A 25,171-nucleotide genomic window follows, 5' to 3' on the forward strand; every position below is an offset into this window, starting at 1 on the left:
CCTTTTCTTCTTTTGTTGCTTTTAGTCTGATGTTAAATGTATGTTTTCGTGTATCTTTAGTTTTGCGTTATGTGGAGGGGTGGGGGCAGCTTTTTAAATTCTCATTCCTCGACGGAGATGCGACTTTTTCTGTATCGTATCTCCACCTGTGCTGCAGCCCAACATCGTGGAGCTGGCGGTCCCTTTGCTGGGGATCAACATCGGGAGCTCCAACCACGGGAGCGTGCGGATAAAATTGTGGAGCTTGCGGTCCCTTTGCCAGGGATTGACTTTGGTGGCTCCAGCCACAGGAGCTTTGACCGCCCCAGTCACGGGAGCTTCGATCGCCCTGACACGGGAGCTTCGATTGCCGGCTGTGGGAGTTTTGATCGCCCCGACTGCAGATGGTTCGACTGCCCCGGCCAGGGGAGAAAAGGAGGGAAGAAGATAATAGGTTATTGCCTTCCATCACAGTGCACTGTGGTGGATGTTTATGGTAATTTTTATGTGGTTGTGTGTCTTGGTGCTTTTTTGATATGACTGTATGGCAAATCAAATTCTTTGTATGGTTTTACATACTTGGCTAATAAATTAATTACAATTACAATTATATTTCCAGTAAATCCCCCTCCTCAACACTGTTACCAATTTGGTTGGCCCAATCTATATGTAGATTAAAGTTACCCTTGCTAACGCTGTACCTTTGTTACACGCATCCCTAATTCCCTACTTGATACTATCCCCAACCTCCCTACTGCTGCTTGGTGGTCTGTATACAACAACATGCGTTTTCTGCCCTTGGCTATTTTACAGTTCTACCCATACCGATTCTACAGCATCCAAGCTAATGTCTCTCCTTGCTATTGCATTAATCCCCTCTTTAACCAGCAATGCCAACCCACCTCCTCTTCCTTTATGTCTATCCCTCTGGAATATCCTGCATGTTTAGCTCCCAGCCTTGGTCACCCTGGAGCCATGTCTCTGTAATTCTAACTATATCATATCCGTTAACTACTAATTTAACTTCCATCAGGACTCCCCTCCGCCTCTGACTCCAGAAAACAATCCAGGTTTATCCATTCACTTCTTATGGTTTATACCCTCTAATCCAGGCAGCATTCAGGAAAACTCTTCTCCAGGGCCTTCACATAATTCCCTTAAACTTAGATCGTTTTTAATTTTAGAGATACAGCACAGAAGCAGGCCCTTTGGCCCACCGAGTCTGTGCCGACCAGCGATCCCCGCACATTAACAATTTTACACACACTAGGGACAATTTTACACATACAACAAGCCAATTAACTTATAATCCCATGTGTCCCTGGTGGGAGGAAACGGAAGATCTCAGAGAAAACCCAGGCAGTCAGGGGGAGAATGTACAAACTCCGTACAGACAGCACACGTAATCGGGATCAAAACTAGGTTTCTAGCACTGCAAGGCAGCAACTCAACGCTACGCCACCGTGGCCGCCCCTAGTTTTCATCATTGTCCACTACATCACCAATTTTGTCATCTGAATATTTAAAAACCACATTAATAACATTGTGATCAAAATTGTTAATAATGTTGACAATGAATAGTGGGCCCAGCGCAGATCTCTGTTGCCAATGGTTACAGGTTTCTAACCAGAAAAAAAAACAACCCACCACTGTTATACTATGAACCCTCCACCATACGAATTCATCTGACCCTGGATAATGTGTGTAAGAAAGAACTGCAGATGCTGGTTTAAATCGAAGGTAGACACAAAATTCTGGAGTAACTCAGCGGATGAGGCAGCATCACTGGAGAGAAGGAAAGGGCAACGTTTCGGGTCGAGACCCTTCTTCAACTGATGTCAGGGGAGGGGGCGGGACAAAGATAGAATGTTGGCAGAGACAGTAAGACTAGTGGGAGAACTGGGAAGGAGAAGGGGTTGGAGAGAGAAAGCAAGGGCTATCTGGTTAGTAAAGTCAATGTTCATACCGCTGGGGTATAAGTGAAATATGAGGTGCTGTTCCTCCAATTTTCGCTGGGCCTCACTCTGACAATGGAAGAGGTCCAGGACAGAAAGGTCAAATTGGGAATGGAAGGGGGAGTTGAAATGCTGAGCCACCGGGAGATCAGGTAGGTTAAGACGGACTGAACAGAGGTGTTCAACTAAATGACCGCCGCGCCTGCGCTGTTAGATTTCTCTCACTTCAGATAGCCCTTGCTTTCTCTCTCCATCCCCTTCTCAGTTCTCCCACTAGTCTTACTGTTTCCGCCTACATTCTATCTTTGTCCCACCTCCTCACCTGACATCAGTCTGAAGAAGGGTCTCGACCAGAAACGTCGCCCATTCTTTCGCTCCAGAGATGCTGCCTCACCTGCTGAGTTATTCCAGCATTTTGTGTCTACCGTGGATAGCATTTGATCTAAGCTATTTTACTCTGGATTCCATATGATCTAACCATCAAGACAAGTCTGCCATGGGGACCTTGTCAAAGGTCCTGCTAAATTCATACAGCCAACATCCTTATCAAATTTCTTGGTGACCTTTTCAAAAAACTCTGTCAAATTAGAAGTTATTGAAATGTGGTGTGAATGAGAGGTGTACATAATGCAAGGGAGAAGCAACTGCACAAGGGGAGATTGGATGGAGTCCAGGAATAAAGAAATTAGTTCAGTGAAGTAAGACCAGGCAGAAACAATGGGCCGACCAGGGTCATTCTGTTTCTGAATTTTGGGTAAGATATAGAAGCAGGCAGTGTGGGGTTGGGGATCTATGAAGTTGGAGGCTGTGAAAGGGAGATGTCTTAATGCGATGAGATCTGTAATGGTCTGGGAGATGATGGCCTGATATTCGTGACTGGGGTCGTAGTCAAATATGAGGTTTGAGAAGGTGGCAGAAAGGTGGAAAAGCAGGAGTTAACCTGAGCAGTCAGACTTTCTAAGGAACAATCGTTTACAACAACTATTGGTTAAACTGGGGATCTGTGTTTACTATAGATTTGGTGATTTGAAAATAAAATGATTTAAATGATGTTGTAGTGATGGTGAGATATTTATAGTATTTGTAAAAGTTGCTACATGCATCTTGAATAACCAAAAAGTTATTTGGTTATGGATCCTGAAGTTTTTGTAAGTTGCATCGTTCAAATTGTAAAAGGGACTGACGCATTGCAGACTTCGTTCCAACAGTGCATCCCATCTCCATTCTTTACCAAAATTAATATCTTAAGAAACATTAAAAGAAAAGGAAATTGAGCATTATTTGCCTGGATTTTTTATGCTAATTTAAAAAAAAAAACATTCTGGAAGTAAGTATAGTTGTCCATTTGAGTTTGCGTGTTGATTGACTGCCCCTCGAATGCAATCCTGCATTGTTAATGTTCAGGGAATTCACCAGAATGACTAATTTCTGAGCTCACTCACATGATCATCCGGGAGGAAATGAAATGCCCTGTGCCTGTATCGGTCTTGAAAAGAAACAAACACACATGGTTGGTTTTAATTGTAGATCGAGTACGATTTACAGATTAGCTTCCGATTTTTCTACCTGACAAAGATGCACTGCACTGTAATCTTGATAATGGCTTTCATTTTTTTTTAAACATTAGATATAACAAATCTCAATGAATTGTTATATGTCTTGGTATATCACATAACATGCGTTTTCAATTGATTAGCAGGTCATTTCTGTCTTAATCTAAAACATCGTAGATATCTATCACGATCTCATTATATATTTATTACATTGTTACTAACAATATTTGACCCTATCACAGGTATGATTCGCTGTGGCACCGCATATCCCTTCCAGTAGTAAAGCTAGGGGGGAGATGGAATTGAACACGTTAACAAAGAAGGCGTGCATTTTTTATGTGTAAATTATTTTTTGCGCAATCGTTGAGTTCAGTTCGGACCCGTGACAAGAATTGGGAACGGCAGTTCGTCCAAGGTGACCAAAGCAGCAGCTCACTTTTCAGACGTCCACATTCCTTTTTTTTTGCTCCGATCAAATATTCCACGATTAAATAAAATAGTTCGTTTGCAATTAATTTCGAAAATGTAAATAAAACCGAGTCGCTGGACGCAGAGTTCTACTCAGCATTTTTCGTGAATGAAAACCTCAGGCTCGTCTCTGCACGGAACCACATCTAACAAGGGGGTGTTTCTTGTAAAATGTGGAGAACCCGTAAGATGGAACCCTCCCCTCCCGCTGCCGCTGCCGCTGCTGCTGCTGCAATCTGCAATCTGCAACATGAACTCTGCAACTTGCGCTCAACCAAACTTGGTGGCGGCACCCAAGCCCCAGGTCCCGCCCACCTCCCGCCTTTCTCCGGCCGCGAGTGGCTGGACGGGTGGCTGCGTCTCGCGGTCAATTGGCCGGCCGACACGTCGGTCAAGCGCAGAGCTTGGTTGAGAGTCGAGGGGGGGGTGCGGATGTAACAATGTGTCGAGCGCGCATGTCCCGAGTTTCTGTGGAGGCAACGAATTGTGTTTGATTTTGAAAGGGCAAATTGATTGTTGATCATATTGTTTCCGTCACATTATTTGGTGTTAGGTCCGTGCCTCTACTCTGCTGCCGTTTTTTTTGTTGCAGAGTGGGATTTACATTGCTTGCTGTGTTTTTTTTTGTTGTTGTTGGCGAGCATATATATATATATATATGTTTTCGTGAAGCTTGTTCCGCGAGTGTGTGTATTTTGTGCGCGACTTCTCAACCCTCCTGTCTCTTTATCCGCTCTGGTTCTATGGCGGCGCAATTGGATACAATATATGGACTTTCCGACGATGAAGTGAGTACTGTTGGTTGTTTTTTTCCCCTCCTAAATGTTCGTTTGTTGTTATTTCCGATTGAAATGAGGAGCAAACTGCTGCGGAATGTTTATAACCTGTGATGAAAGGCAGCCGAGGAAATGCAAGCCCGGCTCCTGGGCTGTCAGCCATTCAGACGGGAATGCCAGTCGCTTTTGTGCATTTCTCCTACTATCTCAGCTCTGAAACGCATTTTTTTTGTTTCGCACGGGAAATTCGTGTGGTTTCAGGCTTATCAGAATGACCGGATACAATGTTGGTTTCTAATGCTGGAGGCAGAGATAACTTTGTTTTTTTTGTTCACTTTTGAATCGTGTGTTTCTACGCATGTTTTGTAAGAGGGACGTTTCACGGGGCAGTGTGGTGTATGTTAGTGGTGGGGGTGAAGTTATGAACTGGACGGGGAGCTGCTGTGTTGAGTTACACAAATCTATTCTGTACGCTGTCCTGTTTGAGGGGTCTAACGGAATAAAGGAGATGAGAACTGTTCCGTTTTCATCCTTGGGTCCTTTCCGAAATGCGAGCAGTTGTGTCATTCAACGAGATGTGTGTGTGTGTGTGTATTATTAACGTAGACGAGGTTCAGTGCTCATCAAAAGACATAGACTGTCTATCCATTTTACAATTGAAATCGATGATACAATTTTAATCGCGTTGGTCCCTTTTTTGGGCAGAGCTGTCATTGGATTTTCATTTCAGTTTTTGAAGAATAATATTGGATCTGAGCGATTACAAAGTTTACTCGCATTCAAGTCCAATGGCTTATCCTTGAGCTGCTTCTGTTCAGCGAAAGAAACAGCTTTTATTAAAATAAAACAAATGATTGCAGCAGCGTGCTGGCTTGTAAAGTTAACTGTGTCTTGGCTGTTTCGCGTAGCACTTCTGTGCTGATGCACGATGCTCTGTGTATAACTTTAATTACTGAGCAATGCTTGTGTGGCTTCACAGATTGGATGACATTAACGGTGCACGACAGAGCAATGTGCAATATATTTTGAAGCCAGTTGCTAAATGTTAATATTTGCTGTCGAGTGACTCAGTAGAAATTCTAGAGCTCGGAGCTGAGACACCTGGGGATGTGACAGTCAGTTATTTGGCATGCGATTGAAGGGTTACCACAGCAGAGTCAGCAAAGTAGAATTTCTGGACGGTTGTACGGATACATAAGAGGTCTAGTAGGGAGCTGAAGGTGAAGTTAATTTAGAAATAGAATCCTGGCTGGATCTGAGATCATTGCTGGTCTATTTGCACTGAGTGAAACTGTAGTATTTACAGTTCTTTAACTCGACCTTATCATGGACTACAATTTAGCACAAACAGGTTGAATCTGGCGCTTTGTATTGTGTGCGGCAACGTGCATTGTGCAACTACCACTGGAAATATATATATACTGACTGTGCCAGGAAAAAAACACCTCACCATCACAAAGATTGCATGTGACTGTATATATCATGGGGCTTTCTACTACTAGCCGGATTCAGATTCCATCTTTTGAAGTGGATATGCTTTAATTCTAGAGAATGGTGCGTTTCCATTTGACACGATAGAGGTTCTCACTTTATCACCAAAGCTCTAATTTCTTCCTGTATTTACTATAAACGAATAGGACTGAAAGCACATTACATATTCTATTTAATTTGTTCTAATTCTGCTAAATATGACAGTCTGCAACTTCAACTTTAAAGTTTAATTTGTATATCTAATTTTTCTTCCTGGACAATTCAAGGTAATTTTATGATAGGCATATGTTTTTATTTTTATATGTTGCTGGCTGTGGGCAGAGATCAATATGTTTGAATGAATGTACTGCCACCTTTTGCATACATTCTCCTCTGACTATGAATATTTGCACATTGATTTGGGTGATTTGACTATGAATATATTTATTACGGATTAAATTGTGATGAAGCATCAAATAACTGGAGACATGTTATGGAGGTTTGAAGTAACAAAGGGCTCTGGTCATGCCAGTGTTAAAGTGGAGAAATATGTAGGAAGGAACGGCAGATGATGGTTTAAACCGACGATAGACACAAAATGCGGGAGAACTCAGTTGGTCAGACAGCATCTCTGGAGAAAAGGAATAGGTAACGTTTCGGGTCGAGACCGTTCTTCAGATTGAGAGTCAGGGGAGCTGTGGCTTATTCATTATTTATCACCGGGCTGGCAGTTGAGCAGTACAACTTAAGAAAATAATTATGGATAAAGAAAATCACTTAGCTTTTAAGTAGGATTAAAAAAAATACTGGAAATACTCAGCAAGTCAAGTGGCTTCTGATGGGTTGTTATTGATATAAGACATTGATATCATTGATATAAATTGATATTGGATGTTCTGCAACCAATATTTTCTGCCCCTTTAACTTTCCAAAACCTGCAATATTTTGCTCCTGAATCATTTAGCCAATGTTCCATCTATCTGAAAGCTCTCTGCTGATGCCACATCAGGTGCTTTTGAAATTCATTCAGATTTTTATCCTTTGCTATTCTGTATGGAGGTCCCATTTTAAAGTGTTTCGCAGTGATTCACTTTCTGATTTCTACCACAATGTCATGTTTTCTTATTTAGGTTTGTACATCTATTATTTTTCCCACTGTTTAATAAAATCATGTTTTAAATTTACCTCTGTCCATATTGTTCAGGATGTAGTATACCTGATGCCATCGGTCTTTTGAGGTGAAAACACTATCAAAAAAGGCCTTAATTCTGCTTCCTGCCTTCTTGCACAAATGTTGCAGTAGCTTGATTTGTCCCAGCTATGTTACCATTGAATTTCATGTTCAAATATGGTCAATTTTGTCTTCAGGTGTAGTCCATGTGGTTGTCTAGAATAAGCCAATGTCTTGTATATAATTAGCAAAGTAGATTTTTTCTTTCAACAATTGAACTGTTAATGACTCGTGCAGGACAGCTAGTATCTACACCAGTAAATGTATTTTAAAATTAAAAAAATTGTGATCTTTACAATATTGCTTCAGGAGCAGTGATCATTTCACTGCATCTATTTTTGTTTGGCTCAATTTCTGTGAATGAATTGTTTCTCTTTTGTGGAATTGTTTTATGCAAGGAACAAATGAGATATCTGTATTACGGCTAAATAAATAAATGACTTTTAAAAAATACTTGCCTAGTTGAGTTGTGGATTTAAGCACAAGAGTAACATTGGAAAAGCCTCCTGTATCTTGGCAGAACTCTTTGATTTTATTAACTATACCTCAAATTTCCATCTTGCCCTCAAATTCACTTGAGCTATCTCTGACACCTCTCTCCCCTTTGTTGGTCTTCATCACAGGGGACCGACTATCGACAGAAGTCAACTATGAACGTAATCGTTCCCACAGTTATCTGGACGGCATCTCATCACACTCTGCCTCTTGCAATGACATTATTCCTACCTTTAATTTCTCTGTCACTGCTGCAACTGCAGGAGATATAATGCCAAAGGTAGACACAAAATGCTGGAGTAACTCAGCAGGGCAGACAGCATCTCTGGAGAGAAGGAACGGGTGACGTTTCGGGTCGAGAGAGATGCTGCCTGCCCCACTGAGTTACTCCAGCATTTTGTGTCTACCTTCGATTTAAACCAGCACCTACAGTTCTTTGCTATGGAGGCATAATGCCTGCCCCTCTACTTACTCCTTGGATCCATCTGGGGACCCGCAGTCCTACTATGTTCATGTGCACCTCCTCTAACCTAATTTACTGCATAGAGTGGTCCCTATTTGGCCAGGTTTACATTAGCGAGCCCAAGTGTGGACTAGGTGGCAGTTTTGCCAAACAATTGCACTCTGTCCTCCAAGGCCTCCTGGATCTCCTGGTTGCTAACCATTTTAAGTCTCTTCGACAAGCCCCATTGATTGCAAATCAACACCCAATTCCTAAAACAGATACTTTGAATTCTGCATGGGAAAGGGTTATCAGGCAGACAATCGAGCAAGTGTCATGGATTTTCCCAAAGCCTGCTTGAGAAAATAATTTATCCTGATGGGAATACCAGGCCCATGACCACTCTTAAGGGGAGGAGCATTTAGGATGTCACAGAAAACCGCAACCCCATGTGCACACACAAGCACTGTGTAAACTTCAGAAAGAGCTTCCCACTGCACGTCATGCACTTGCACCAGGCACCTCTCATCTGTCTGAGGACAAGTTTGAGGTTCACACAATTACTGAGGAGATGTGACAAATTCTACGATAATTCTCAACACCGGTGATCTGCTAGGATCAGCTCCTTATTATACTACCTATTACACTCATGACTGTGATCACAATCTGCTTTAACTCCATTTACAAGTATGCAGATGATCCCACGGTAGTTGTCTGGATCTTGAATATGGTGGAATACTGGACGTTGATAGAGAGCTTGGCAATATGGTGTCAAGTTATTAACTTTGGGAAACGAGGTGGAATACACACTCCAGTCAGCATCAATGGTGCTGAAGTGGAATTGGTTGAGAGCTTGAAATTCCTTGGTGTCAGTTTTACTAATACTTTGTCCTAGTCCAACCACATTGAAGCAATATCCTAAAAAAACACATCAATGCTTCTGCATCTTCAAAAGATTAAGTGAGTTCAGCACATATATTGAATAACTCTTCAAAACTTCAGATGCACAGTCGAATGCATCCTATTGGATTCTTCTTATATCCTCTTATAGAAACTTACAAAATTCTTAGGGGGATTGGACAGGCTAGATGCAGGAAGATTGTTCCCAATATTGGGGAAGTCCAGGACAAGGGGTCACAGTTTAAGGATAAAGGGGAAATCCTTTAGGACCGAGATGAGGAAAACATTTTTCACACAGAGAGTGGTGAGTCTCTGGAACTCTCTGCCACAGAAGGTAGTTGAGGCCAGTTCATTGGCTATATTTAAGAGGGAGTTCGATGTGGCCCTCGTGGCTAAATGGATCAGGGGATATGGAGAGAAGGCAGGTACAGGATACCGAGTTGGATGATCAGCCATGATCATATTGAATGGTGGTGCAGGCTCGAAGGGCCGAATGGCCTACTCCTGCACCTATTTTCTATGTATCTATGTATCTAACATCTTCCCCGCTCGTATCAGGCAACTGAATGATTCTTTCATAAGTTAGGGTGTAGTCCGGATCCAAAGTAACTCATTGCGACCTTGCACTGTTTGTTTTCTGTTCTGGCTGTGTAACTATAATGAGACTTGCTATATTTTGCACTGTGGCATTTTCTCTTTACACTGCCTATTGTTCTTGTGTAATGGCTTTATTGTACGTGTACATAATATGATTTAACTAGATAGCAAGTAAATAAAGTTTAGTTAAGTGTATTATTGTCCTGTGTAGAGAGGTACAGGGAAAAGCTTTTATGTTGCCTGCTATCCAGTCAAAGAAAAGACTACATGGCGGCAATGAAGCTGTCCACAGTGTACAGATAAAGGGTACACCATAGTGGAAGGTAAAGTCCAATTAAAGATAGTTCAAGTCGCTCATGAGGTATATACGAGGTCAGGCCAAACTCTAGCTGGTGACAGGCAGTTCAGTTGGCTGATAACAGCTGGAAAGAAACCGTCCCTGAATTTTGAGGTATGCATTTTCAAATTTCTATGCCTCTCGCCTTATGGGGGGGAAAGAGGGAGTGACTGGCCTTGCTCATGTTGGTGGCTTTGCCGAGGCAGCATGAAGTGTAGATGGAGTCAATGTAAGGGTGGTTGGTTTGTGTGTTGGTCTGGGCTATGTCCACGATTCTCTACAATTTCTTCTAATCTTGGATTGAGCCAAACCACGCTGTGATGCATACTGATAAAATGTTTTCTACGACACTTGCAGAAGTTGGTGAAGGTTCTTGGGGACATGCTGGAAGTAGAGGCGTCACCGTGCTTTCTTGACCATTGCTTCAATGTGGCTGGTCCAGGACAAATTGCTGGTGACATTTATTTATAAGAACTTTAAACCTTCAACCATCTCTAGTTCAGCACTATCAATGTACACTGGGGTGTGTACTGCTTCATTTCCTGATGTCAATCACAATCTCCTTTGTCTTGTTGACATTGAGGGAAAGGTTGTTTTCTTGACACCAAGTTACAAGGTTCTCATTCTAGTTCCTGTACTCAGTCTCGTCATTATTTGGTATCCAGCCCATTACATTGGTGTGGCCTGCGAGCTTGTAAATTGAATTGGACGTGTATTCAGTCATGAGTGTGTAAGGATTACAATAGGGGGATGAGCTCCACTGTTGAGGATTATTTTAGAGGATGATTTTGTGCTCAAACCTCACTGATTGTGGTCTGCTGGTCAGGAAGTTGAGGTTCGAGTAACAGAGGGGAGTGCTGACTCCCAAGTTCTATGAGTTGGAGATGGGCTTGGTTGGGATAAACGGTGTTACAAATAGAGCTGTCGTCTATGAATGGGAGTCTGACATCGGTGTCCTTCTTATTCTGGTGTTCCAGGAATGAGTGTAGGGCCTGGGAAATGGTATCAGCCATGGATCCAGGTTTGTTGTTAGGCTGGATTTAATGTGTGCCATAACCAGCCTCTTGAAGCACTTTGTGATGGTTGATGTCAAGGCCACCGGGTTGTAGTCTTTAAGGCACGTAACCTTTCTTTTCTTTGGCATTGGCATGGTGTTGTTGAAGCAGGTGGGTAGAATGAAGTAGGAGAGATTTTCAAAGATGCCTGTGAACGTTCCCGCAGTTAGGTCCGCGTAGTTCCAAAGGACACAGGTAGGGACTCTGCCTGTGTGGGTTCACCCTCAGGAAGGATGATCTAACCTCTGCAACAGTGATCCTGGGAAAAGACACATTTGAGTCTGACGGGATGGATGTCATCACCCTGTTTGCCTTCTGCTCAAAGCCAGCACAGCATGTATTAAGTTATCAAGAAGGAACTACAGATGCTGGAAAATCGAAGGTACACAAAAATGCTGGAGAAACTCAGCGGGTACAGCAGCATCTATGGGGCGAAGGAAATAGGCAACGTTTTGGGCCAAAACCCTTCTTCAGACTGATGGGGGGTGGAGGGGAGAAGGAAGAAAAAAGGAGGAGGATCCCGAGGGCTGGGGGTGGGAGGAGGATCCCGAGGGCTGAGGAAGGATGGATTTACGAAAGGTAAATCATGTCTGACGAATCTTATAGAATTTTTCGAGGATGTAACTAGTAGCGTGGATAGGGGAGAACCAGTGGATGTGGTGTATCTGGACTTCCAGAAGGCTTTCGACAAGGTCCCACATAAGAGATTAGTATACAAACTTAAAGCACAAGGCATTGGGGGTTCAGTATTGATGTGGATAGAGAACTGGCTGGCAAACGGGAAGCAAAGAGTAGGAGTAAACGGGTCCTTTTCACAATGGCAGGCAGTGACTAGTGGGGTACCCCAAAGCTCAGTACTGGGACCCCAGCTATTTACAATATATATTAATGATCTGGATGAGGGAATTGAAGGCAATATCTCCAAGTTTGCGGATGACACTAAGCTGGGGGGCAGTGTTAGCTGTGAGGAGGATGCTAGGAGACTGCAGGGTGACTTGGATAGACTGGGTGAGTGGGCAAATGTTTGGCAGATGCAGTATAATGTGGATAAATGTGAGGTTATCCATTTTGGTGGCAAAAACAGGAAAGCAGACTATTATCTAAATGGTGGCCGATTGGGAAAGGGGGAGATGCAGCGAGACCTGGGTGTCATGGTATACCAGTCATTCAAGGTAGGCATGCAGGTGCAGCAGGCAGTAAAGAAAGCGAATGGTATGTTAGCTTTCATTGCAAAAGGATTTGAGATTAGGAGCAGAGAGGTTCTACTGCAGTTGTACAGGGTCTTGGTGAGACCACACCTGGAGTATTGCGTACAGTTTTGGTCTCCAAATCTGAGGAAGGACATTATTGCCATAGAGGGAGTGCAGAGACGGTCCACCAGACTGATTCCTGGGATGTCAGGACTCTCTTATGAAGAAAGACTGGATAGACTTGGTTTATACTCTCTAGAATTTAGAAGATTGAGAGGGGATCTTATAGAAACTTACAAAATTCTTAAGGGGTTGGACAGGCTAGATGCAGGAAGATTGTTCCCGATGTTAGGAAGTCCAGGACAAGGGGCACAGCTTAAGGATAAAGGGGAAATTCTTTAAAACCGAGATGAGAAGAACTTTTTTCACACAGAGAGTGGTGAATCTCTGGAACTCTCTGCCACAGAGGGTAGTTGAGGCCAGTTCATTGGCTATATTTAAGAGGGAGTTAGATGTGGCCCTTGTGGCTAAGGGGATCAGCGGGTATGGAGAGAAGGCAGGTACGGGATACTGAGTTGGATGATCAGCCGAATGGCCTACTCCTGCACCTAATTTCTATGTTTCTATGTTTCTATGAAGGGGAGGAAACAGCAAGGGCTAACAAAATTGGGAGAATTCAATGTTCAAGCCCGCAGGCTGCTGACTCTCCAAGCGGAATATGAGGTGCTGGCAGGGCAGATTTATCACCAGTGATGCTGCCTGACTTCACCTTGCTGCTGGTTATTGTATTCGGGTTTTACCACAGTCGGCGAGTGGCTGAATGATTATACTGGGACCTGGTATTGGTCCTGGTATTGTCTCTTGGCATTCCTGATGCCTTTGCGAAGATCACACCAAGCTTTCTCGTAATGCTCGGGGTCGTTTGTCTTCTATACAGTGGTCTTGGCTTATACCTGGGATTGGGCTTCATAGTTCATCTATGGTTTCCTGTTGGGGGAACATTTGGATTATCTTCTTTTGCACATATTCCTCTACGTGCTTGATGATGTCCGTCATGACAGTAGCATACTCAATCATCTTGTCTGCAGATTCCCTGAATATAGACCGGTCCACTGACTCAAAGCAGTCCCGTACGACTATTCAATTATACACAAGATAGACTATTGACTGACATCTATTATAAATGCAGAACTCACAGATTTCATTAGCTTCAATACTAATTTACATCCTGCACTCAAATTCACTTGGACCATCTGACATCTCCCTTCCGTTTCTTGATCTTACTGTCTCCATCACAGGAGATTGACTATCGGCTGATGTCTATTATAAACCCAGCTGACTCCCACAACTATCTAGACTACACTTCTTCCCACCCTGTGTCCTGCAAAGAATCTATCCCCTACTCCCAATTCCTCCATCTACACCAAAATCTGCACCCAAGATGCAAATGTTCGATACCAAGACATTTGAGATGTCCTCATTCTTTAGGGAACGGGGGCATGGGGACCTCATAGATGAGGCCCTCACACGGGTCTCCTCAGCATCCTGCAGCCCCGCTCTTGCTCCCCCTCCTCGCAGTCGCACCAGGGACTGTCTCCCTAGTCCTCGCCTGTCAGCCAACTTGTTCAGCACATCTCATTGAAACTTGCCGAATAGTGAAAAGCTTGGACAGAGTTGATGTGGAGAGAATGTTTCCTCTTGTAGGAGAGTCTATGACTAGAGGTCGTAGTCTCAGAATTAAAGGACATTCCTATAGATAGGAGATGAGAAGGAATTTCTTTACTGGTGAATCTGTGGAATTCTTTGCCACAAAAGGCCGCGGAGGCTAAGTTAACGGATACTTTTAAGGCAGAGATAGATAGATTCTTGATTGGCACGGGTGTCAAGGGTTATGGGGAGAAGGTAGGAGAATGGGGTTGGGAGGGAGAGATCGATCAGCCATGATTGAATGGTGAAGTAGACTTGATGGCCTGAATGGCCTAATTCTGCTCCTATCACATGACCTTATGACATAATCCTCCAACATTTTTGCCACCTCAAAGGGGATCCCACCACTACCCACATCTTTCTATCTCCCCCACTTTCTGCAGACAACATTCCCTCTGCTACTTCCTGGTTAACTCTTCCCTTCCCACCCAAACCACTCCCTCCCCAGGTACGTTCCCCAGCAACCGCAGTAGATGCAACACCTGTCCCTCTACCTCCTCCCTGCACTCTGTCCGAGGACCCCGACAGTCCTTTCAAGATAGGCAGAGGTTCACTTGCATCACCTTCAACCTCATCTACTGCATCTGCTGTTCCAGGTGTGGACTTTTATATATCAGCGAGACGTAGCACAGGCTAGGCGATTGTTTGGCTGAACACCTCCACGCAGTCCACAAAGACCCACATGATCTCCTGGTTGATAAACACTTTAACTACCCCTCCTGTTCCCATACTGACCTTTCTGTCCTGGGTCTCCTTCACTGTCAGAGTGAGGCCCAACCCTAATTGGAGGAACAGCACCTCATATTTCACTTGGGTAGCTCACAACCCAATGGTATGAATATTGACTTCTTCAACTTCAAGTAACCCCTGCTTTCCCTCTTTCTCCATCCCTCCTCCATCGTAGTTCTCAGACTACTTTTACTGTTCTCCAAATTAAATGTTACTGATTGTATGCCTCTTTTTCACCTTCCCCAGAGCTGGTAATGATCCATTGTACATTTTCCTTGTTTTCCTTAATTTCACACCTTACTTTTCCATATCCTTCTCCCCTGGCTCTCAGTTTGAAGGAGGGTCTCGACCCGAAATGTCACCCATTTCTTCTATCTAGAGATGTTGCCTGTCCTGCTGAGTTACTCCAGCATCAGTCGTGGGCCCAGTCCCAGCGCATTGACCCAATTTAAGGGAAAGCACCTCTGCCTTTATTTCCTCATGGGTTTGAGGAAATTTGACATGTCACCAAATACTCTACAGAACTTCTACAGGTGCATGGTGGAGCGGCCACTGATTAGCTGCATCACATCCTAGTTCAGTGACACAAATGCTCAAGATTGCAGGAGGCTGCAGAAAGTGATGGACATTGCCCGGTTGGTTCATCATGGGATTGACCGTCTGACCAACAAACAGATCTAAGTGCTGCCTGAAAAAGGCAGTTAATATCATCAAAGGCACTTACCATTGTGGGGGCACAAAATGCTGGAGTAAATCTGCGGGTCAGGCAGAATCTCTGGAGAAAAGGAATAGGTGATGATGAAGTTTGGGTCGGAACCCTTTCTTCAGACTGGAAGAAAATGCAGGAGCCTAAGAACCATGGCCTCCATGTTCAAGAACAGCTACTGAGTTGGATGATCAGCACATGATCATATTGAATGGCAGTGCAGGCTCGAAGGGCTGAATGGCCTACTCCTGCACCTAATGTTCTATGTTTCTTCCTATCAACTATAATGTACAAACCTATCGATAACCCTATCTCAGCACTGAATTACTCTGCACTTTGTATATGATTGCACCACTTAAGATTACTCTCCCTGCTTTGCCATGTATTATTATAGTCTGGTTACCCAGTACAACTGATAATATATTGTATTATTGTTAATGGTTTTGTCATGGTGTTGATGTGCCTGTGAAACTGTTGCACGTGAGAATTTCATTGTTCCATTCCTGGTGTATATGACATTTCACTTGGCCACATCAGCCATCTGAGAATCCATTAAACCAGAGTTGGAAGTGAATGATCTTTCATCACAAGCCACGCCTTAAGAAATGACGTGTCCAGAATGGGTTGCCCTGTTTTTTGTAGTCAGAACACACATGGATTTTTTTCCATTCTACCATTGCCAGAGATGTAGCCATTTTACTGTAGGTCAACCGAATCCTCGGCTGGTTCTGGGCTCCAGACTTCAGCACTGCAGCTGGAATGTTGCTGCGACCCAAAGTCTTTACCCGAAGTTCAACTCCACATGTTATTTGAATTGAATTCCAACGATGCGTTTTTAATGATGGTGGGGTTTGCAGAAGTAAACTAAGATGAGATAATACCCACACAAATCTGATCTGCCATCCAAAAAGATCATAACTGACATTACCTACTTGGTGCCCAAAAGTCTTGACCTCGAATATACTCATATACTAAACTATCCATAACCCTGCTTTGAAAGCATGAGAGATCTTGTGCAGAAAAAAAACCCTCTTCATGGCACAGTGGCAGAGCTGGTAGTGTCTTTGTTTCATAGTGCCAGGAACATGGGTTCAATCCTGACCTTGGGTTCCCAGGTGGAGTTTGCGTTTGTTTATACATCTGTATCGTATCACGGCAAAATTGATTACTCCTTGCAACTTATGGAAGTTTATTTGAAGGCAGTTTCCTCTCCCACATCTCAAAGCCATGCGGGTCAGCAGGTTGATCGGCCTCTCAGTTGGTCAGGAGTTGATGCAAAAGCGGGACTTGACCACACCGACCAACATGTCCCATTGAAACTAGTCCCACCTGCCTGTGTTTGGCCCGTCTCCCTCTAGACCTATCCTATCCATGTACCTCCAGCCATGAGCCATGTCATTTGAAAAATCAGTAGATGCTGGAAATCTGAAACAAACTTGGGAAATACCGTGAAACCTCAGCAAGTCAGGAAGCATCTGTGGGAAAAGGGACAGTCAATGTTTGGGTTTGCATTCCTTTATCAACATGTTATTACAAAGGTTTGTAAACCAGAAACTGTAATGCTTTATGTTTCCACAGTTGTAGCCTGACTAGCTGAGTTCCAGCCTTTCCCTTTTTGTGTTTCTATTATTGAATGTGCCTTGTAACCACTTGTTGCAGCTACCTGCTAATGTTTTTGCCATTTAGGTACAAGAACACATAGATTGCCCTGTACTTTGTTCATCTGTAATCTTCCTGCACTGAGATAATGAGGCTGCCTTTAAATTCCTCTGACTGCTCTCTCACTTGCCCAGATTAAATTCTATTGCTAATTTTTCACCCACTCGCTTAATCTGTATGTATACCGTTCTAAAGTCCAAATATCCTCTTTGCAACATGTCCGCTGACATTTCTGTGTCAAAGGTAAGCAAGGGTACTTTACACTTTGTCTCCTCCTCGTCCAGGTTGTGCAACATTGGCCAATAACTGATCCCTGGGGCACCCGACTTGCTACATTCTTCCATCCTGGAAAAGGCATATATTCCAAATCTATCTTCCATGTGATAATCAATCTCCAATCCATGCTAATGCATTTCGTTTAAAACCATGACATTTTATCTTGTGCAACAGCCTTGTTTGACTACTGGTCTTATGCCTCCAGAACATCTATCTACACTATATCTACAGATTTCCCACTGAAGAATGCATTGTGTCATCTTAAAAGAACTCTGGCAAATTCGACAAGCTTTTAATTTGCATTTCATAATCAATAGAGAATAGGTGCCGGAGTAGGCCATTCAGCCCTTCGAGCCAGCACCGCCATTCAATGTGATCATGGCTGGTCATCCCCAATCACTACCCCAAAACACCATTGGATCAATTTGATTACCTTAGTTTCTCTAAGTGACTAGCTATAATCTTCCTTGATTAGAGACTTCAACATCATGCTAACATAAATTAATAAGCTTTCAGGCCAAAAGTTGTCGTCTTTGGTTTTGTTTAAGAGGGAACTGCAGATGCTGGAAAATAGAAGGTGACAAAAATGCTGGAGAAACTCAGCGGATGAGGCAGCCAGTGATGGAAATGGGTTTTAGGAACTAGGGGTACTGAGGTCCGTAAGGCTGAGGTTGGGAAGAAAGGGGGGGGTTAATGTATGGTCATACCCATGTAAGAGTAACTTGTTTACTGTGTATTTATAACATAGTTTACTGTGTATTATATGTCATAGCTGCTTTTTTGCCTCTGCCCCCCCCCCCTCCCCCTCCCCTCTCTCTCCCCCTCTCATGGCAGATGTTTTACTCTGTAGCAAATTCTTGAATTTAATGCGTGTTTGGGGAAATAGGTGGTTTTGTAGTACTTGTGGTCTCCATTCTAAATTTTTATTGGTTTGAATTTGAAGTCCCTGTAGAATATAGAGTGATTGAAATTTGTCTCCCCAGATCAACAGTCCAGATCCCTTGATGTTGGTCTATTAACTTATCCACTATTTCCTCACTCTAATAATGAATGTAGAGTTCCCATATTTTCACATGCACAACCATATAACCCAGAAACAGGCTCATCAGCTAAATGTGTAAGAAGGAACTGCAGATGCTGGTTTAAATAGAAGTAACTCATCGGGACAGGCAGCATCTCTGGAGAGAAGGAATGGGTGACGTTTCGGTCGAGACCCTTCTTCAGACTGGTTAGGGATAAAGGAAATGAAAGATATAGACGATGATGTGGAGAGATAAAGAACAATGAATGAAAGATATGCAAAAAAGTAACGATGATAAAGGAAACAGGCCGTTGTTAGCTGTTTATAGGGTGAAAATGAGAAGCTGGTGTGACGAGAGAGAGAGAGAGAGAGAGAGAGAGAGAGATGTTCTGTGGAGGAATGGGAAGAGAATTAAAGTCTCCAGCAACCGTGAGATCAGGTAGGTTCAGGCGGGCTGAGTGAAGATGTTCCGCGGAACGATCGCCCAGTCTGCGTTTGGTCTCGCTGATGGTCCACATCTTGAACAACGGATATAGTAGATGGGTTTGACCCACTTGTACATTTGCCAACCCACACTAAAGTGCTTCGTTGTTGTGTCACATGTGCTTTGCCATTATTGAACAATGGCAATGGCATTGCTGTATATGAATTGATAATTGCCTGGTCAATTTCCATTTTTTTGATGAGTGGCTCCCTGCTATGACTGGAGTTTGGAGTTTGAACTTGTTTATACATCTGTACCATATCACAGCAAAATGTATTACTTCTTGTATATGGACATTTATTTGAAGGCAGTTTCTTGCTTAAATCAGTGGATCATTGATTAGCCATATGCCCTCTGATTATGGCTCATTAATCCCTTACAAAAGCTGGTATCAACATCATAAATGTTCCAGATTGTTGTAAAAACACATTTGGTTCAATAATACCCTTGAGGGATGGAACCTACCTTTAGCTTGTCTTGCCGATGTGTGACTCCAAACCCCTCAATGCAGTTGTCTCTGCCTCCTCGTTAGGAAAGGACAATGAATACCAATATCGCCAGCAACACTAAAGTGACAAATTGTAGAGGTGGGGGGGGTGGGGGGGAAACAGAGTTAGAAGCAAATTTCTTGTTGTATAATATTGTAAGACTTGGGGAATACAAGCTGATGCATACACTGAGGCATTGGTACATTTCCAAATGTTTCTATTGACACCACTCCATCTATGTTCAGCAGTCTATTTTGAGCTGAAAATAAGCTGCAGGCACTGGTCTACTGTGCCAATTCTCAACAAAGAGAAAGGCTGTCACATGAATCGTGATCAGTGCAATGAAGTACTGTGGATCTGCCCGGCTCCGTGGCCAAATTAATGCGTTGTCTGAGAAAGTTTGGCTCAGTTCCAGTACCTCATGAATTGTTGTCTCTTTAGGGATTTAGTTGACTCCAAAACAACACTTCCTCCTTTTATCCTATCCCTAAGGAGGATATATGATATGGTTTATAGAAATATAATAGCAAGTGCTGAAGTGTTCAGCAGGTCAGACAGCATTTGCAGGGAGAAAAAGGTTCACATTTCAGGGATAACCCGTTATTATATTACCAAGTAAGGTCAAGTCAAAGAATCATACAGCATGGAATGGGGCCTTTTGAACGTTGACCTGTCACCTTCTCAGTCTTGGTGATTCAAACGTGTCTGGATAATTTTCAAGTACATAAGTTCATAAGTGATAGGTGCAGAATTAGGCCATTTGGCCCATCAAGTCTACTCCACCATTTGATCATGGCTGATGTATCTTTTCCTCTTACCCCAATTCTCCTGCCTTTTCCCCATAACCCATGACACATGTACTAATCAAGAACATATCTATGCCTTAAATTATCCATTAAATAATACTGAAATCCTGTAAGAGTCTTTACCTCCACCAACTCTTGTACAGTACTCTTGAGCATCACTTGGAATTGGGTGCCTGATCTGAGTTCTGATTTTCCTTCTTGACTATCTTATTGTTTACATGTTTATGCTATGTTTACATATTCTTTTTACATATTCTTTTTACATATTCTGTTTACATATTCTGCAAGTAGGAATGTCATTGATCTGTCTGGGACATATGGCAATATAACCCTTGTGACTTCAGAAAAAGTAGGATCATGTACATTTTGCAAACTAGGAATCATTCAAGCAATTTTATGGGCATAACTTGTATGTCATCTGCACAACTTTTAAATTCTTTAAATCTATCTGTGTCCTAATAACCACTATTGATTCCTGTTTTTCCCAATGCATTTGTTCTGTTCACAATTGTAGATTTTTGAATGTATTTTTTATGACATGGCTATTTTTAACATCCTCTCTGCAACTGCCACCAACTTTGAAAACATATGTTCTTGAAGCTTTTCTCCCTCGCTCTATTATTTAGTGTCTCCAAGCAAGACTTGCTCTTTGTCACTGTTCTTTTGCTTTTAGATTTCATTTTAGACTTAGCGATACATAGAAACATAGAAAATAGGTGCAGGAGTAGGCCATTTGGCCCTTCGAGCCTGCACCGCCATTCAATATGATCATGGCTGACATCCAACTCAGTATCCTGTTCCTGCCTTCTCTCCATACCCCCTGATCCCTTTAGCAACAAGGGCCACATCTAACTCCCTCTTAAATATAGCCAATGAACTGGCCTCAACTAACTTCTGCGGCAGAGAATTCCAGAGATTCACCACTCTCTGTGTGTGAAAAAAGTTTTCCTCATCTCGGTCCTAAAAGATTTCCCCCTTATCCTTGAACTATGACCCCTTGTTCTGGACTTCACCAACATCGGGAACAATCTTCCTGCATCTAGCCTGTCCAACCCCTTAAGAATTTTGTAAGTTTCTATAAGATCCCACCTCAATCTTCTAAATTCTAGCGAGTACAAACCGAGTCTATCCAGTCTTTCTTCATATGAAAGTCCTGACATCCCAGGAATCAGTCTGGTGAACCTTCTCTGTACTCCCTCTATGGCAAGAATGTCTTTCCTCAGATTAGGAGACCAAAACTGTACGCAATACTCCAGGTTTTGGCTCACCAAGACCCTGTACAACTGCAGTAGAACCTCCCTGCTCCTATACTCAAATCCTTTTGCTATGAACCAAATCCTTTTGTTATGAATCAAATCCTTTTGCTATGCATATGGATGAGAAGGGAATGGAGGGTTATGGTATGAGTGCAGGCAGGTGGGACTAAGGGGAAACAATTTTTTGTTCGGCACGGACTTGTAGGGCCGAGATGGCCTGTTTCCGTGCTGTAATTGTTATATGGTTATATGAATCAAATCCTTTTGCAGTACGGAAACAGGCTATTTATCTTTTAAATATTGTTATAGTCTGTGCATCCTCCAGCAGCAGTTTCCATAAACTCGCCACCCTCTGGAGAAAGTTTCCCATTGAATATTTCCCCCTTCAACTTAAACCAATGTCCTCTGGTTATTGTGTAGGGAAGAACTGCAGATGCTGGTTTAAATCGAACGTAGACACAAAATGTTGGCTTAACTCAGTGGGACAGGCATCATCTCTGGAGAGAAGGAATAGGTGAGGTTTTGGGTTGAGACCCTTCTTCAGACTCTGGTTTTTGATTCCCATACTCTGGGTAAAAGACAGGATACCCTATCTATTCTACTCATAATGTTGTACATCTCTATATGATCACCTCTCATTCTCCAGCATTTCAAGGAATCCAGTCCCAGCCTGCCCAACCTCTCCCTCTACTTCGGGACCTGGCAACATCCTCGTAACTCTTCTCTGCACTCTTTACAGCTTAAGTCCTTTCCTTTCTCTAAAGACATAAAAAATGATGAGGTACTGACACCGAGCCAATCAGATTACGGCCATCCAAGTGGCTAGACCAGTATGTCTGCTGTAAAAATATCTTTGATCTGTGGCATGGTGAATGATCTTGCTGGAATATCCCAGATCCATCTAGATTTTTATAGTATTTGCCATCTCTGGCACCACTCTTCCGTGCAAAACATTGATATATTCAGGCAACCTCACCATTACAATACAATACAATACAACGGTTTATTTGTCACATTGCACAAAAAGTGCAAGTGAAATGATACGTCAGCAGCGATACAATGATAAAGGGCACACACAAAAACACAATAAATTTTTAACATAAACATCCACCACAGCATTCATCACTGTGGTGGAAGGCACACAATTTGGCCAGTCCTCATTACATCATCTAGGTATAGCGGATCAACGCCATGGTAGCCCAAACAACCCCAGAACATTATCATAATTGTTGGCCTTCATAACAAGAGGAGTTGAGTATAGGAGCAAAGAGGTCCTTCTGCAGTTCGGAGCACCACCCGATGTAGGTTCTTACAGATGATAGGTTCTTAAAGATAACAGGGTCAAAGGATATCAAAGTTCAAAGTAAACTTTATTGTCAATTCAATTATGCAACAGTAGTTACACACAGGATTGAAATTACGTTTCCCCATACTCCAAATGTGCAAGTAATATTAAAAACACAGACAGACAACATACCAATAAAAATAGACAATAGACATTACATTATTTAAAATATTAAAATATTCACAGTGTGCCAAAATGTAGCAAAAACTTTGAGGTATTTTAAAAAGGGTGCAACAATGAAAGGTGCAATATAGAACAAGTGCAAATTTCGTACTGGAGACATTGAGCCAAAGTTATTTTCACAGTTTGTTTGTCTTTGTTTGGGTACTGTTCATGGAATTTTCTTAAGTGTGTTGAGTAGTCTGATGGAGTAGTCTATGGGGAGAAGGTAGGAACGGGGTACTGATTGTGGATGATCAGCCATGATCACAGTGAATGGCGGTGCTGGCTCGAAGGGACGAATGGCCTACTCCTGCACCTATTGTCTATTGAATTGGTTAATGTAGCATTTTCTCGACAGCTCTCCAATTGATCTTGAGAATGTTGGCCCTACACCCGGAAATAGCTTTCCTCGCTGAATAACGCCTTTCTCCGCATGCTCCATAATGCCTTGCATGTCCTGTCTTTATATATTAAGGCCCACTGGCATTGTTTATTCTTTGTCGTTGCATTTAGAATTTGTCACTGGATTTTCACATCCAACTGAAGTAAAATTTCATGTATTACTGGAAATGAATACATGGAGACTGAACTGACCAGGTCGTATTTTTGGAGAAATGTGTAGAGATTCAAGGAAATATAAGAACAAATGCTAGAAATAGAAACTCGTCATATGAAAAAATTACAAATGTAACCAATTTTCACAAGGATGTACTTGCGATCAATTGTTCTATTTCAGGTAATATTACAATATGTTTACTGTAAAAACACATTGAATGGGTAAATGTAAATTTGAGTATTTCCAGATGGTAGCTGCATTTTTTTTAATCTGCTGCTGCCTTACCCTGAAAGTCTTTGAATAGAAGTCATAAGGTGGATGAGATTTGTAAAGGTAAGGGAGGTGAACAGATTTATGAGAGAATTCCAGGAGATGAAGATTTCCCAGTAGATGAGCAGGCCGTCAATGGTGGAATTATTAACATTGGTGAAGTGCCAGAGTCTAATATTGGTCTGTGACATCTTGGAATAATATATGGCTGGAACAGATGACAACAGTTGAGAGGAAAGTTGATATGGTAAGGGAAAACTCTCAAGTATATGGGGATGATAATGGTTTAAATTTATATTGTACAATGATAGCGCTTAGTGGTTAGCAGAAATCTAGATGTTGAAGGTTGTGGTCGGTTGAATAAAGGTTACCAGCATGGAGTGTACTGAAGCAGTTACAGTAGGTCTACGGAAAACAGAAGCTGAGGTTAAGGAATTCTGAGCCTGAATTGTGATCTGGGAATGGAGCAGATTTGGCTTTCAATATGGACTTGAAAACGCAAGGTAGTGGTTTGCATTTCATTGGTTTTAAATGCACTGTCACTATTGTCAAAGTGAAAGTGTGAGTTTCAGAAAGCTGATCATATCTGACATGAAACCATTTCAAAATTCACCCATGCATTGCAAATTGATCCTTATGCCATATGCTATCTGACAGGACCATTTTGGTCAGCAAAGATAATTAAATGAGCATGTTAGAATCCCCATTACCTTCAAAAGGGTCTGAGAGGAAGTTTGCTTCCCTTACAAGTAACAACCTATGTGCAGTGGGCACCTGCAGCTCCAAATATTGCCTTTAGAATTTTTAAGGAAGAAATGTGTGCTCTTAATGCAAATTGTATTTACATTGTCAGCAAACTAAAGGAGCTATTCATCAACTTCAGGAAGCAGGGTAGAGTGCATGTCCCGGTCAGCATCAAATGGTTGATGATGAGGGTGTTGTCGGTACTGCAGATTGGTTCAACAGACTGATGAGACAGGCTTGTGAGGTGGTGTTCCCAACATATTGCTTGGGTTTTCCATATACATGGACATACCTTTCAGCAAGAAATAGTATTGGGTAGGCTAATGGGACTGAAGGATGATCTCCTCGGCCTGATGGTCTGCATCCCAGGGTCCTCAGGGAGGTGGCTCTAGAAATAGTGGACAAGAAGAAAGAAATTGACATAATTGGCATAAATCGGGAAGGCATTTAAAGACTGCTCTACAAAAATAGTGGGCAAAAGAATAAATCAGGGAAGGTGGTCCATGGATTTTTT

At 42.5% G+C, this 25,171-nt stretch overlaps 1 protein-coding gene across 2 annotated transcripts in view; it reads left to right on the forward strand.

The window, feature by feature from the left end:
* The first annotated feature begins 4,377 nt into the window (after window positions 1-4,377).
* nedd4l (NEDD4 like E3 ubiquitin protein ligase) overlaps window positions 4,378-25,171 on the forward strand; it is a 391,568-nt gene continuing 370,774 nt past the window's right edge. For both annotated transcript variants that reach the window (XM_055665427.1, XM_055665728.1), the window contains exon 1: window positions 4,378-4,743. In XM_055665427.1, the coding sequence (XP_055521402.1) occupies window positions 4,699-4,743 (45 nt within the window). In that variant the 5' untranslated portion in view covers window positions 4,378-4,698. The remainder of the gene's footprint in view (window positions 4,744-25,171) is intronic.

This window comes from Leucoraja erinacea, chromosome 1, assembly GCF_028641065.1.
Source record: "Leucoraja erinacea ecotype New England chromosome 1, Leri_hhj_1, whole genome shotgun sequence".
NCBI lineage: Eukaryota > Metazoa > Chordata > Chondrichthyes > Rajiformes > Rajidae > Leucoraja > Leucoraja erinaceus.